At 38.4% G+C, this 13,752-nt stretch overlaps 2 protein-coding genes across 3 annotated transcripts; both read left to right on the top strand.

Annotated features, from left to right (window-relative positions):
• The first annotated feature begins 804 nt into the window (after positions 1 to 804).
• LOC108891197 (galactose-specific lectin nattectin) lies at positions 805 to 9,374 on the top strand. The gene is made up of 12 exons (XM_018688311.2): positions 805 to 842; positions 1,014 to 1,280; positions 1,648 to 1,765; positions 1,865 to 1,986; positions 2,086 to 2,219; positions 6,360 to 6,466; positions 6,550 to 6,631; positions 6,747 to 6,773; positions 7,147 to 7,256; positions 7,400 to 7,534; positions 7,977 to 8,088; positions 9,011 to 9,374. Exons 7-12 carry the CDS (start codon positions 6,571 to 6,573, stop codon positions 9,076 to 9,078), a joined length of 513 nt encoding a protein of 170 aa, XP_018543827.1. The 5' UTR covers positions 805 to 842; positions 1,014 to 1,280; positions 1,648 to 1,765; positions 1,865 to 1,986; positions 2,086 to 2,219; positions 6,360 to 6,466; positions 6,550 to 6,570; the 3' UTR covers positions 9,079 to 9,374.
• Positions 9,375 to 10,531: 1,157 nt separating this feature from the next.
• Positions 10,532 to 12,930, top strand: LOC108891194 (ladderlectin). Of its 2 annotated transcripts, XM_018688310.2 has the most exons (8): positions 10,532 to 10,631; positions 10,719 to 10,815; positions 10,951 to 11,001; positions 11,102 to 11,152; positions 11,777 to 11,886; positions 12,006 to 12,140; positions 12,239 to 12,350; positions 12,704 to 12,930. In XM_018688310.2, exons 2-8 carry the CDS (start codon positions 10,755 to 10,757, stop codon positions 12,769 to 12,771), a joined length of 588 nt encoding a protein of 195 aa, XP_018543826.1. In that variant the 5' UTR covers positions 10,532 to 10,631; positions 10,719 to 10,754; the 3' UTR covers positions 12,772 to 12,930. The 2 variants fall into 2 exon arrangements, with proteins under 2 accessions (XP_018543826.1, XP_050923639.1); XM_051067682.1 differs by lacking the exon at positions 11,102 to 11,152.
• Positions 12,931 to 13,752: the final 822 nt, after the last annotated feature.

The following is a 13,752-nucleotide window of genomic DNA, read 5'->3' as shown; positions in this document are numbered from 1 at the left end:
GGGAGCAGATGAGGCCGGAGAGGAAAGAACGGCACAGGGTCAAGAGTGGGATGGGGAGATAACGGAGGGGAGCTGCAGACACTCGTCACCCTGGACGAAATCATAGAAGAGGAGGAGGAGGGAAAGGTTGAGCAAACCACGCCAGAAGCCCATCCAGCCAGCAAGGACGAAGAATCCATGGACTCCTTAAACCCAGAGGTAAAGATCAAGATTTAAAAGCATGCGAGTTCATTTCCCCTCTGTGGATAAACACTGATAAAGATCTCATCTCTCTTTTTAGACTTTGGTGACTTTAGATGAAGCAGGTGATGATGAGGAAGAGAAAGCAGACGAAGCTGAGAAGACCTCAAGATCTGCTAAACGCAAACAGGATGATGATACAGGTGTGTGTTACCTTTTTAAATTACAGCATACTTTATGTTATAAACCACAAGACAACAATATCTCTGCTTCTGCTGCAATCTGCTGCATTTTAATGTTTGTTTTGTTATTTTTGTCCATCATGAGTCTTGACAATGCAGGATCAATAGAGCTTGTCTTTTAAGGTGTTGTGCAATTAAAAACACCCATCAAAATAAGACCACCTCCACTAAAACCCAGCATTCGGACCTGGGTACAGTGTTGCTTGCATCAGGTGACCCTCTGTTTCCAGAAAGTAAAACTTCTGCTCATATTCTCATATAACACAACTTTTTTCTCATTTCTGTGACTTCATTTTAGAGGACAGTATGAACTTTGTGTGACGGTAAGATCGAGGTGGGAGAGGTTGAAGAGGAGGAAGAAGAAAAGGAAACTACCAAGACAAGAGGCCCGAGCCAAGAAGAGAACCAGACAGACCCCTGGTAACACAAACACATGCTGTCATTTATATATTTACACTGTTTACACAGTTATGTCTAAGAGACTCAAAAATAAAAACTGTTTCCCAAAGATGGAGCTTTAAAAATATGAAATTTTGTCGTTGGTTTCCCTTTTATTCGTTTGCTCAGACAGTTCATTCTCTTTTACCACAGTGAGAAAATCTACCAGAGGGAAAAAAGCTGAGAGAGAAGAAGAGAAGGAACCGGCTGATTCTGACGGACCACCTCCCACCTCACTCGATCCATCGACATCGTCAAGCAGCAGCCAGCAGGAGATCCAGAAGGCAGAGGTGGAAGAAGCGAGCTGTGCTGACATTGATGCCTCCTCTGCTGGGCAGGACCTGCAGCCTGAGCACCCTGAGGACCAGAGTCTGGAGAGATGTGTGGAGGAAGGAGAGGAGAGCAGGGTGGACATTAAAGGTTCAGAGAGCTGAGAGAAATGTTATTCCTTACTTTTAGCAAACACTTCACTTTAAACCATTTGTTTAGAGCGGAAATAATGATTATTTCCTGCACAAAGTCTGAAGCAGCGTCCAAAACCTCCATAAATTTAGACAAAGAAAAGTAGCAAATTGTCAAAACAATCAGAAGCTCTGCTGTGATTTCCCAGATCTTAAGGTGATGACTTCACTTTGTTTTATAGGAACAAGGAATCTAAAATTAGAAAATTATCACATTTGAGAAATTAATTATCTGCCGATTGATTAATCGGCTGATCACTGCAGCTGTAGTGTGATTGTCAGGGTGTAAATGATTTATTGATCGTTCTGTTCCTCCTCTTCTTCAGTCATGAGTAAAAGGAGGAGGGAGCTCATCGAACCCGAAGCAAAGAGATCTCGTTCTCAGTCTCCTTTGTGTTGCTGCTGACTTCAAACTGCCGCCGTTCAACCCCAGCAACCCCCTCGGTGACAAACACACGGCACTTTCTAACTTTGTACAGTAAAAATTGAATTAGATTAAAAGAGTTTTTTGACATTAGTGTTCCTGTTCTCTGTTCTCTTCAGGTCGGGAGTTTGTGGTTCCTAAATCGGGGTATTTCTGTAACCTCTGCTCTGTTTTCTACCTGAACGAGAGCACAGCCAAGGACCTCCACTGCAGCAGCCAGAGACACTACGACAACCTGCAGGTACACACACACACACACACACACACACACACCAAATGAAACACACTAAAACACACACCACACGTGGGCTTAACATTGTTTATCCTCCTTGTTTTTCAGAAACATTACCAGAAGCTGCGACAGAAATCATTGAGAAGTTCAACACTGAGTTCTCAAGGCTCCGTTTCTGATTGATCCAGACTTCAGCTTCTGATCTTCTTTTATTTATTTTTTAAAATAAAAATGTGACAAAGGTAAAGAGCTGGACAGTCTGCAGGCACTGTGGCTTAGAAAATGAACTAATCACTGTCTGTCAGTGTTGTGGATTTTACATCTACCTTGATACTTAAATATTACAGATACATAAATATTTTAGCATGGATTGTCCAGTTTGGATTAAAACTCCGTCCAGCTGCACAGTTTTGGTGCCTTGCTCTGTCGACAGTCGCACACTTTCTTTTCATTTGTTGTGTCCCAGAAAAAAGCAGGAAGAAGGCGGCGAGTTTAATCACGGAGTCTGTTACTGTTACTGTTCAGTCTGGAAAGGTGCTTCATGTATTATTTTGGTCATGAACTAGCTGAACAGTAGTGGGAGGAAATGGGTTATTATGTGTCTTATTCCTGTGTCAGATGGTTTTGGGTGAAAAGCTGCTCAGATACAGTAGTAGTGAAAGGACCGGGAAAATAAATCACTTTAATCGTGTTTATACATTTTGTGTAAAGATGGAAGAACAGGAAGCAGAGGGATCGATCTGTCGATCAATCGTCTTTAACTTGGTCTCACTTACAGTAGATACACAGGTGTTTATCACGTGCTCAGCGCAACGTGTAGCACCTTTTCAAGGATGAAATGTTACTCTGGGTGTCAATGAATCCTAGAATTAAAGCTTGGATACATGTTAACAACCACTGCAGCTTTATTAACCAGCATAGTGCAACGCTTGAATTTGTAAACAGTATTCAGTTGTTTTCTTCAGTTAATTTAACATAGCAAGGGTTCAAATCGTGAGTTTATGAGAGAAGTATAATTTTGTCTCTCACAGAGAACGTGATCATTTTGTATTTTATGTGAACAATAGCTAACTTGTAAAAGTCACCACAAATCATACAGATTACATTATGGGATGTTTTTTTTTGTCTTTCCTTCTTTTTCTTTCTGCCTAAAATGGCACCTTTCATTTTCACAAAATCAGCTGAGAATTACTCAAAACGCAGTTTCTTCACATGCAGGTGGACTGACATTTTCACTCTGTAGCTGTATTTACAGTCTGTCATTAGTAAATTATGATTGATCTAATAAGAAAATCTGATCATTTTGATGAGTAATTACACCTGCTGTTTAATCAAAATCCTCAACAGTCGCTGATAGAAGCTGGCACAGTTTACTGGACTCATTAAATCCTGTGTGGCGTGAGGTCAGGGTTTAGACTGACATGCTTACTCTTGGGCATTTGGTGCTGTTTCTTTACACAAGGGTCCAACATGTTGATTTATTTCTGTTGTGCAGTTTGCTTTGTTCTGTTTCTACAAGATACTGAATAAAACTTGAGTGTCTCACATGATTTCTGACCATTGTTTATTAAAGGATAACCCTCCTCTTTTTTGAACCTGGGCCTTATTCCATGTCAGATTGTTATTGTTGGTATCTGACAATATTATGATAGGATTCCTACAGAGACAGAGCTTTTTATTAAAGAGGAAGATCCTTTTAGTTTAACCAGAAACATCTCTATATATCACTACCAGACTCCATTGTCAAAAACAGGGATTTTACAGAGCAGAACACTGGAGTTGCTGGAATACTACAGCCTCCATCTGTTAGTGTGTTTGTGTTATTGTGTGACTTTCAGTGGTGGAAGAAGTAATCAGATACTTTAATGAAGTCAAAGTACCACAAACAACAAACCAATCGAGGCAGTGGTATTCAAGTGACTTCCATGTTGTGTAAGGTAAAATTCCTGTTTTTGTCAATGGTGTCTGGTAGTGACAAAAATAAGAACTTCAATGAACTAGAACATGAAAAAATAAGGCCCAGGTTAAAAAAAACAGAGCAGTTATCCTTTAACAGTGGGCTAAATACATTTTTAGTTGTTTCAAAGTCATCCGTGTATAATTTAATCTGTGCATTAAAGATTGATGGATAAATTAATGATTATCCAACAGAAACCGGATAAAGTTTCCTGTCAGTGCCCTAAACACAGGCTCCTAGGCTGAGTGTGATTTTCAGTTTAATGTTTTAGGTGACACTCGGCTGACTTTATTGACCTTTATTTCCTGATGATATGATTCAGCTTACTGGTGGTGGTACTGATTTTTCTTTAGCATAATAACGTAATTTGTTACTTGTTTGATTTGTAAATTAGAAGCCACAAACAGGGTAAAGAAAGTGAGAAAAATAGTTTTCACTCTCCATTCCAGTGAACTATAATGACTCAGCTAATACTGTAGGGCAGTGGTAGCCAAACAGTAGCACACAGCTCATTTAAATTGAGAAATATTACATAGAAGAACAAAATACATCAAATAAACAAGACATAAGGTGACTACTAAAACACTCTGTGTGGAGATAAAACTGTGCATAAATTAACCAACAATCCTGATGTGTCACTGTTGCTGTTCATTTTTCCCAGAAGAAACAACACTGTGAAATCAGAGAGAGAAGTTGAAAAATGACTGTCAGAGTTGTCATTGTACCTCTGCTGCATAAATTTTACTGTGTCATTCTCACAGAGAGGGCAAATGTTTTATAGTGCTCCAGCATTAGAGTCCAATCCTTATTTTAAACAGCTGCCAGAGTCAAATCAATCGCTCAGTTTGTAATCACATGAATCAGCTTTACTTTAGACCTTAACTATGTCTATATGACACTGTTTTATTGTGAAAACCACCTGAGTCCACATTCCTGCTTCCAGCTTGTTTTTGTAGAGAGCTCTGTCCACAGTGAGACACAAAAACATAAAAACAATATAAAAATATTTTAATCTTTTCCTTCTGAAACCATAGCTGATAAGGAATGTAGCTGACAGTCAGTGGTAGGGGTTTAACAATTCTCCAGATCCATGGTTCGGTTCATACCTCAGTTTTGTTTGGTTTTTGTTGGCCTCAGTTTAAGAATCGTTACATATCTCATCAACGGTCACTAAACCCTCTCTGAGATGCGTCCTCCATAACTTTGCGATAGTTCTCCCAGTGCATGTTGAAACACCGAGATCATGTTTTTAGGAGTCATGCACGTTTTGAAAAGGTCAGTTTTTAGAGGAGAAAATGATGTCTTAGTCTGGACGGGGGCTACAACCAAAAACCAAAAACTGGCTAAGTGTAGACATACTCTACGGAAGATGAAATATGCCAATAGTAGTTGTCATTTCAGTTGACAAAAACGACAATCAATGTACAATAGTTCATAGTTATAAAATATTTTCAAGAATTATGTCAAAAAAAACATTTCAACATAACTTACACTTATGCTCATGAGTAACCATGAGTAAGTCAGTTAGCTCGAAATGCCATTGCTACAGTGTATGAATTCTAAAGAGAAGTTGAGATATGATTTCGTCAGAGTTATCGTTTTATCTGTGCTTCATAATTTTCACTGTCTCACCTAGAATGAGAAGGATGGTTTCACTTATTGCTGAATCATCCCTGAAGACTTTTGTTTGGCCTGTTGCTGAACAGCAGCAGAGTAAGAAGAGCCTCTAAAAGTCGAATTAATATACCAGTCTGTGTTTAACTGTACTACTTGGATGTAGGTGCATGTATTAATGTTGCATCCTGAATGAACAGTTTGAATTTAAGTTGACCAATCATAGCAGTTATGGGCTTACAAACTGAGAGAAAACTAGATTTAAAAGAGGGCAGTTCATAGTTCTGATTTTATGGCTTTAATGAAGACATTTAAAATGGTGTAAAATCATTTTAATGGAATTTCCATTTACACTTTAGAGTTTAAATAAATGTAGACATGCAGATTTCTACCTTTGACCAGTAGCAAGCCAAAGAGTCCAAAATACACAAAGCTATTGTTAACTTCAGTAGCTGTGTTGCACCATAAACTGATAAACACAGTGACATTATATATTTAAACTTATTTAATCTTCCTCTTTAATCAAATATTGAATGTCACTACAGAAGTTTAAAATATTAATACATAAAGTACTTATGTATTTTTAAATGCATTAAATTCTCTTCATTTATCTTATATATTAGTATTATTTTGAAATTTCTAATTGTTTGTGTTTATTTTTTACATGATGTGTCAAATATTTTTAGTTATTGTTTGATTAGTGGTGGCTTCTGTAGCTTGTTTTACTTACATTTCTGTCACAGATTATGTCTGTAAGTTTCTGTGTGTAGTAAATTTGTAATAGTCTTTCTCTGTGTGTGTTCGTCCTCAGTTCCCTGTTGTGTGATAGATGACAAGATAAGTGACTGCATATAAGTGCTGGTCTTTGTCCTGGGTTTTCTGCCGCTGCACAGGAAAGCTGAGGCTTCATGCTGACTGGTAACTCTTCCCTCCTTAAAACGACAGTTGTTACAAGTTGTCTGCTCCTCTACATGTTACTAACATGTTTATGTCTGTTGAAGGTTATCATCAACATCTCCATCATGAAAACACTGGCCGTGTCTGCACTTGTTTGTGCCCTGATTGCTCTGACCAGAGCTGCTGGTGAGTTTTATTTAGAGATGTACTGTTTTATTCATTAACAGAGAGGAATTGTATTTACTCGTCTTGAGATGAATAAAATCAATAACTTCTATGTCAAATTGTCCGGCTCTTTCAGAGGCAGAGGCCAGAAAGGATTTAGCAGGTCAGTGGGTATTCTTTTACATTTTCATTAAAAGGACTGGTTTATATAGTCCTAGTATTATTATCCAAGTATGATAAAGAAAAGTATCAGTCACTATTGGTGGCTGCTTGGCTTACGTACTTGTAGGGCAGAGCACAGCTGCTAACATTAGCCTAAACCCTATTATCTGTGGAAATACTACACTGAGAAAGGGACTGGTCCTTGGTTTTGTAACACTGTAAATCTGTTAGCCAACATGCTAACATTCTCACCCTACGTTGGAGCAGATAAACAGTTTACAATCTTCACATTCAGACTATCGAGAAAGCAAATAAGGATAATCGAAATTCAAAATCAATGCAAAACCTGTCTGGTTCTCTTGCTTTGTTGTCAGTAAAAAGTCTCCTGGTCAAGAGGGCAGCGTCTTGTCCTCCTCGCTGGTCTGAGTACAATGGCCGTTGTTTCTCCTACATTCCAAGAGCCATGACTTGGGCTAAAGCTGAGGTAATCAGGATCATTTCAGTTTATTTTGCTTACATTATGTTTAGACAAATGGTTAACTGGCATCTTCTTCTGGCTCAATGTCCTTCAGTTAATTAATTTATTTGTTTCATGGCAACTCCTCTCTCTGTCTTCGTCTCTTATAGAAAAACTGTCTGTCCATGAATGCAAACCTCGCATCTGTACATAACCTAGAGGAGTACCATGAGATTCAACGGGTGATAATGACCACTAGTTATGAGTATAAAGAATCGTGGCTTGGAGGCTCTGATGCACAAGAGGTATTTTTTTAGTAATTGCTACACAAAATCACACAAAAACAGTCATTTAATTTATACCTGAAATAACTTATTTATTTATTTATTTTTGGTTTTGTTTTGTTATTTGGCCACTTGGGGGCAGTGGAAACAAGTTGTGAACACACCAGTGACATATCACAAACAGCTACAGAGCAACATTAGCTTTTATTTGTGATCAAGTTTCTGTCCACCTGATGAATATATGTCCAATATTCACTCCCCCAGTATGTTCACCAGTTAGCCTGCCGCTACAGCAGGCAGCTGTCTTCAGCTGTAAAGTTGTGGGCTGGACTGTTAACAAATGAGCTAAAAGTCACTATACGACAAACTCTGTAAAGCCGAGGGGAGCTGCAGATTCAGGTGATAAGTCTTCATTGGTTCATCGCTATGACCATGAAATATTCTCTTCTGTTCTCTTGTCTAGGAGGGGGTTTGGTTGTGGAGTGACGGTTCACGTTTCGACTATCTGAACTGGTGTCCTGGACAACCTGACAACCGATACGGTGGCCAGAATTGTTTACAAATGAACTTTGGAGGTACATTCATGACATTATTTCCACTGAGAGCGTAAAGTTGTCCCCTTTAAGACTTCAAACCTGGTTGTCTTTCCAACACCTGTGGTTACCGTGGTAACAGAAAGTGTTAGAGGTTCCGGAATTCTGGAACCAACAAACGCAGCCTCTACAACGGGTGTATCTGTTACCAGAGCAACCAAACAAACTCACTTTGTTGCAATAAGGAAGTCATTCAGTAACAACTGCTACTGTAATCTGATTTAATGCTGCACACAGAGCACACAGGTGACCCTGTACTTGAGTTTACAGCAGTGTGAAATACTCGATTAGACCACCTACACCAAACTCCTGCAGTCCTACTTAAGTAAAAGTACTCATTCTACAGTAAACTAGTAAAATGCCCCCTGTGACTGATATATCATTGTACATGACATTATATGACAATACTGGTGCAACAGGCTACTTCATTAACTTTATCTACAGTTAGGTATTTTGTCCAGTGGTGTCCAACCTTGGGTCAGGCCCTAACAACAGGTCACAAGATAAATCTTAGAGGTCATGGGTTGATTAATGAGAGAATAAATGAGAATATGAAAAAAACAAACAAACAAACAAAAAACTCATTTTTTGGACTTTAATCTTTGCATGTATGTTCACTCTAAAACTCTAAAACAAATTATCCAATATTTCTCTTTTAATGCTTTAATGAGAAGCAGCAGAAGTTGGGAATGAGTTGCGACAAAGACAAAAGAATAAAGGAAAGTGAACGTAAAATAAACTTATCATGACGCCACAACTTCCAGAAAAACTTTCTGAATTAAATTTGGTTTAATAAAAAGTATAATATTTATTTTTATTAATAATTTTTGCACTGACTTTTCCATGGTGTCCGTCTGACCCTGTGTTAGAGAACAAATGCTTCTCTGTTGTTTGGTATTTTCAGGTGAAAAGTGTTGGGATGATACCGCGTGTAACATTCGTCGCCCATTCGTCTGTGCCAAGAAAATCTGATGATTCCTGGGCTGACAGAGGTGTGAAGTATATGTCAGAGCACAAACACAAACACTGTGTTTGTGTCATCAGTCTCCTATAACATGAAATCTCTGTATCTTCTTTTATAACTTTCTTTCTGTCGCTGTAACGCTACTTAAGGAATGAAGCAACAAGTGACATAAACAGGAGCTGGACTGTCTCTTAGACTTTTTTAAGAGCAAAATGAACAGGTTAAGTAAAGAATGCTTTAAGCACCTTGTTATTGAGAGTGAATTGTTCTTTCTTTATGTAAAATTAAAAGGCTCAAACACTGACATGAGCTGCTCTGTGAATCTGTTAAAACTACAGTGCTGTTTTTTCTTCTTTCTCTCACCATAGATTTTAAGGTATTTGCAGTTGAAATATTTTACACCTTTCAAACCAAAAATGCAACTCAGAGTGCTGCACAAAAGAAATATGAGTGCACAGTTTAAATTAGACCTGTCACTGACAGAAAAGAGATGTGTGCACCAAGGCTAGGATCCAGACTTTAAACCCAGCTGGGGTACATTCAGGTTAGAGAATAGGATTTATTATTATATTTATTGTCACTGTACAGTTAAGTACAACGAAAAGTTAAAGGCAAAAGTTGTGTGTTATTTTTATGATCCACGTTTACTTCTTTGGACACTGTACCTCCCCTCTGGGAGGGAGGGGGGGTGCTTACTTTTGACATGTGGCTCTTTGATTTTGTTGTTTTGTTTCCTAGTTGCTGTGGAACAGATAACAGCCATGTCAGTTATTTAATCTGTAATTACACACTGTAAATGGGTCAACAACATCCTGCTTCACACGTGACAAATGAAAGACTTGAATAAATGAATGGAGAAACATAACGAATATACATGCTTCCATACTGCTGCACCAGTATGTTAGACGATGCTCTCCACCACCGTCATCAAATGAGGGAATATGTTTTGTAAGGATGGTGTTCATCCCTCCAGTAGAGTTCAGGGACTTCTGTTCTGGTGGCTCATGGTGGCAAAACACCTCACTAAGATACTTGATGTTGGGATTTAATTTGTCACCTGTCTGTAAATAACAAATCCATCCATTATCTATACCGCTTATTCTGTTAAGGGTTGTGGGGGGGCTGGAGCCTATCCCTGCTGTGGGGTACGCCCTGTACGGATTGCCAATCCAACACAGTAACTACTAGAGTCTTTAACAATACCAAAAGGCCATTGAAAACATAGAATGACAGTAAGTATCAAGCATCTATTCTCTGAACAGTTTATCTCTCATTCCTCAACCTTGATAAGACTTTAAAGAAAAACAACAGGAGCAGGAAGTGGTGCCATTTAATTCATTAAATCTGATTAGCTGTTATAGATGGTTTCACATGTATCATTAAATTTTATGACCCATAATCTTTGATGATAGTAGGTGGAAGGATTTATCCAAAACAACCCCAGATAGATAATTCACTGTATATAAGAGCTGGTGTTTGTCTTGTTGAGCAGAACACCTCCACACAGGACGGCTGAAGCTACGAGCTGACACTGAGAAGAAAGAAGATAATCCTGCAGCAGGTTTGTTTCAGATCTCTGCTCTTCTCTTTACCTCTTACCTCAAAGTGTTTGAAGAATCATTGACGAGTCTGTTTCTTTTTATTGAAGATAATCATCATCTCTAACACCTGCATCACCTCCACCATGAAGATACTGACTGTGTCTCTACTTGTCTGTGCCTTGATGGCTCTGACCACAGCTGCTGGTGAGTAGACTCGTTTACTGAGGAGTTTACTGAGCTGAATTTTAGATCTTTTTAATACCACATCCAATTAAATTTTACTGACATTTATATTGCATTTTGTCAGAACAGAAGTATAACTGTTTGTCAAATCTCCAGTTGTTCCAGAGGCAGAACCTGTAGACAAGACTGAACCATCAGTTCAAGAAGGTGAGCTGGTCATTTTGTGTGTGTGTTTATGTGTTTTTGTGTGGAGTAGAGTAACAACAGCAGATGAAATGAGTCACTAAAATCTCTGTCAAATATCCAGTTGTCCCAGAGGCAGAACCTGGTAACAGGACTGAACCATCAGTTCAAGAAGGTGAGCTTGTCATTTTATCAGATTTTACGAAATACATTGTGGTTCAGTTCATTGTTTTGGTTTTAAAGCTCCATTTCAGTCTGCAAACTGTTTCAGTGATAATACGCTGGTGTTGTGTCACTACTTGTTTCTGCTGCCCCCAAGAGGCCAAAAACCCCTAAAACAATTAATTTAGGTTTAACTCCTATAGATGATGGTGGTAATATGCTACACACACCTTGGTCATGATGCTGTCCTGACATATTTTTTAGGCAAATAGCAGAGAGACTATTTATGAACAATTGTTCTAGGTAAAAGCAGTGGTACCATACTGTAAAAAATATTTCATCACAAGTAAAATTTCTGCATTGAACATGTTACATAAGAAGTTTGTATCATTAACAGTATTTACATAAGCTATCAAAAGTGAAAGTACTCCATTATCAAGTTGATGCTGCACTTCCTCAGGTCCTCAGCAATACATCTTTAAAGTTTGAAGTTGATCAGATGAGTGGTTGTTGAGAAAATTAAAAGACAGACAGACAGAGATTCTTTCATTTATAGTTGATGCTGTAGCTCTGGTGCATCAATCAGGACCTGTTTCAGTACCTTCCATGTTCAGTTCTTTTCTACATTTGTTTCCAGGAGAGAGTCATTCGATGGAGACATACACGGTCTGTCCCAGTGGTTGGACTGGTTTCAGTGGTCGCTGTTTCCTCTATGTTCCAACACCCTTGTCCTGGGCCAATGCTGAGGTAATCAGGATAATTCCTTTTTTGTCTCTTTGTAGTCTGATTCATCCTGTTTGCAGTCAATGCATAACATCATTTTTGGGGCTTCATACACGCAGCTTCACTTTCTCTGTCCTCTGTAGAGAAACTGTCAGAACCGTGGTGGAAACCTTGCATCAGTGCACAGCTTCAATGAGCATCATGTGATTCAGAGCATGATATGGAGGCTCACTCACACATATCCACTCACATGGCTCGGAGGCTACGATGCAACTCAGGTTTGTTATTGATTACACAAAATCTAAAAGTTACAAAATGAAAAGTTGGTGGTGATGGAATAGTACTGAGTTGAATTGTATTCTGCTCCTTCTTCCAGGAGGGAACTTGGTTCTGGAGCGATGGTACACCTTTCCGGTTTAACTTCTGGTCTCCAGGAAACCCTAATAATTATAGGGGGGGACAACACTGTTTGCAAATGAACTATGGAGGTAAATTATGCAGATTGTTCTACTGTAAAAATAAGTCAAAGACTGCAGTAAGTGGTTACACCATTCAAAAATATATATTATATAATATATATATATATATATATTATATAAAAATATATATTATATAAAAATATAAGATAATCACCACTTTTTCAAAACCTAATTTGAAGAAAAAATACAGTCTTATACTTGGGTCTATATGTGTATCGTGTGTTGTATTAATGTTTTTGTTGTGCATGAAATGCTTCCTCAGTTTTTGCCTAGTTTTCTATGCAAAATTTAAAAGGAAAATCAAGAATGTGGCCTCATTGGATGGTTCATTGTTTGACTAACCTCCCTCTGTGTTTTTACAGATCATAAGAAATTTGATGATGACTTTTGCTCTTACTCCAGACCATTCATCTGTGCCAGAAAGCGGTGATATCTCTTTGGATGCAGCACTCATCATACTCACTCACATACTTCTTTCCTGTTGCTGTAACACTACTTAATGAATATAACCTTTCAGGGGAAATGTGGGTGAAGGGATGTAATTTCTCTCTTCTGAATCAAATTGCTGAAAACCTATTAAAAGACTAATTTAAAAGTTTTAATGTGAGAAAATACGTGTGTTAATAAGGTTTGTCTCGTGTTTGCTAATCTTGGCTCCAAACCCCCGACAACCTTTAAAGGATAAGCAGTATGCTGTTGCTGATGAATGGAAGGATTTGTTAGTGTGCTTTAACAACAGATTTATTATTTCACACTTGACACACACACACATATATATATACCTAATATGTTCAGTATCAGTATTTTACTCTGATCTTTCTTTCTCTTTGTGTGTATTGTTCGTAAAGCTGGTGTGAGACAGGTGAACTTTTTCTCAGAGGTCAGCTGACGGACAGCAGCCTCAGCAGGTATTCAGAACCAGGTTTATGTTCACTACTGTATGTTTTCTTTCCCACAACAACCTTACCGCGTTTAATACAAATCCCATTTACACCTAAAACTGTACATACTGTCTCTATACGGCCTATACAGTTTAGTTTAGAACAGCAGCAGTTTTAGTTTCATGACAAACTGATTCAAATGACCTGTAACTAAAAGTGGTGCGAATTCAAATCACCTGAACACCTGTCTGGTCTGAGAGCTGCTGAAGGGAGCCACAGCCACTGTCTTTTCTGATCAAAGGTTTTCTTATTAAACAGAAGGGAAACAGATGATATAGGTGTGTAAGACGAGTCCATACACAAAAGGCCTCTGGGAAGAATAGTCACTTTCTGCAGCTTGTCTTCATTGAATTAGAGGAAAAAATAGTGTAAATCAAGTGAATAACACTGATCATTTTGATTCTTCTGCTGGGAAACCTCTGGTCCTCTCATTCATGTGGATGAAAACAATAACCATGTAGTGTTTGTGC

Source organism: Lates calcarifer, unplaced genomic scaffold, assembly GCF_001640805.2.
Source record: "Lates calcarifer isolate ASB-BC8 unplaced genomic scaffold, TLL_Latcal_v3 _unitig_1894_quiver_951, whole genome shotgun sequence".
NCBI classification, from domain to species: Eukaryota; Metazoa; Chordata; class Actinopteri; family Centropomidae; genus Lates; species Lates calcarifer.
This window is presented reverse-complemented; position numbering and strand designations above follow the sequence as displayed.

Excerpts from the sequence above, each read along its gene's own strand:
- LOC108891197 (XM_018688311.2), top strand. The coding sequence starts at position 6,571 with ATGAAAACACTGGCCGTGTCTGCACTTGTTTGTGCCCTGATTGCTCTG. Across the intron at positions 6,632-6,746 it reads TGCTCTGACCAGAGCTGCTG|AGGCAGAGGCCAGAAAGGAT; the intron begins GTGAGTTTTATT and ends CGGCTCTTTCAG. Across the intron at positions 8,089-9,010 it reads TTTACAAATGAACTTTGGAG|GTGAAAAGTGTTGGGATGAT; the intron begins GTACATTCATGA and ends TGGTATTTTCAG.
- LOC108891194 (XM_018688310.2), top strand. The coding sequence starts at position 10,755 with ATGAAGATACTGACTGTGTCTCTACTTGTCTGTGCCTTGATGGCTCTG. Across the intron at positions 11,002-11,101 it reads TGAACCATCAGTTCAAGAAG|TTGTCCCAGAGGCAGAACCT; the intron begins GTGAGCTGGTCA and ends TCAAATATCCAG. Across the intron at positions 11,153-11,776 it reads TGAACCATCAGTTCAAGAAG|GAGAGAGTCATTCGATGGAG; the intron begins GTGAGCTTGTCA and ends ATTTGTTTCCAG.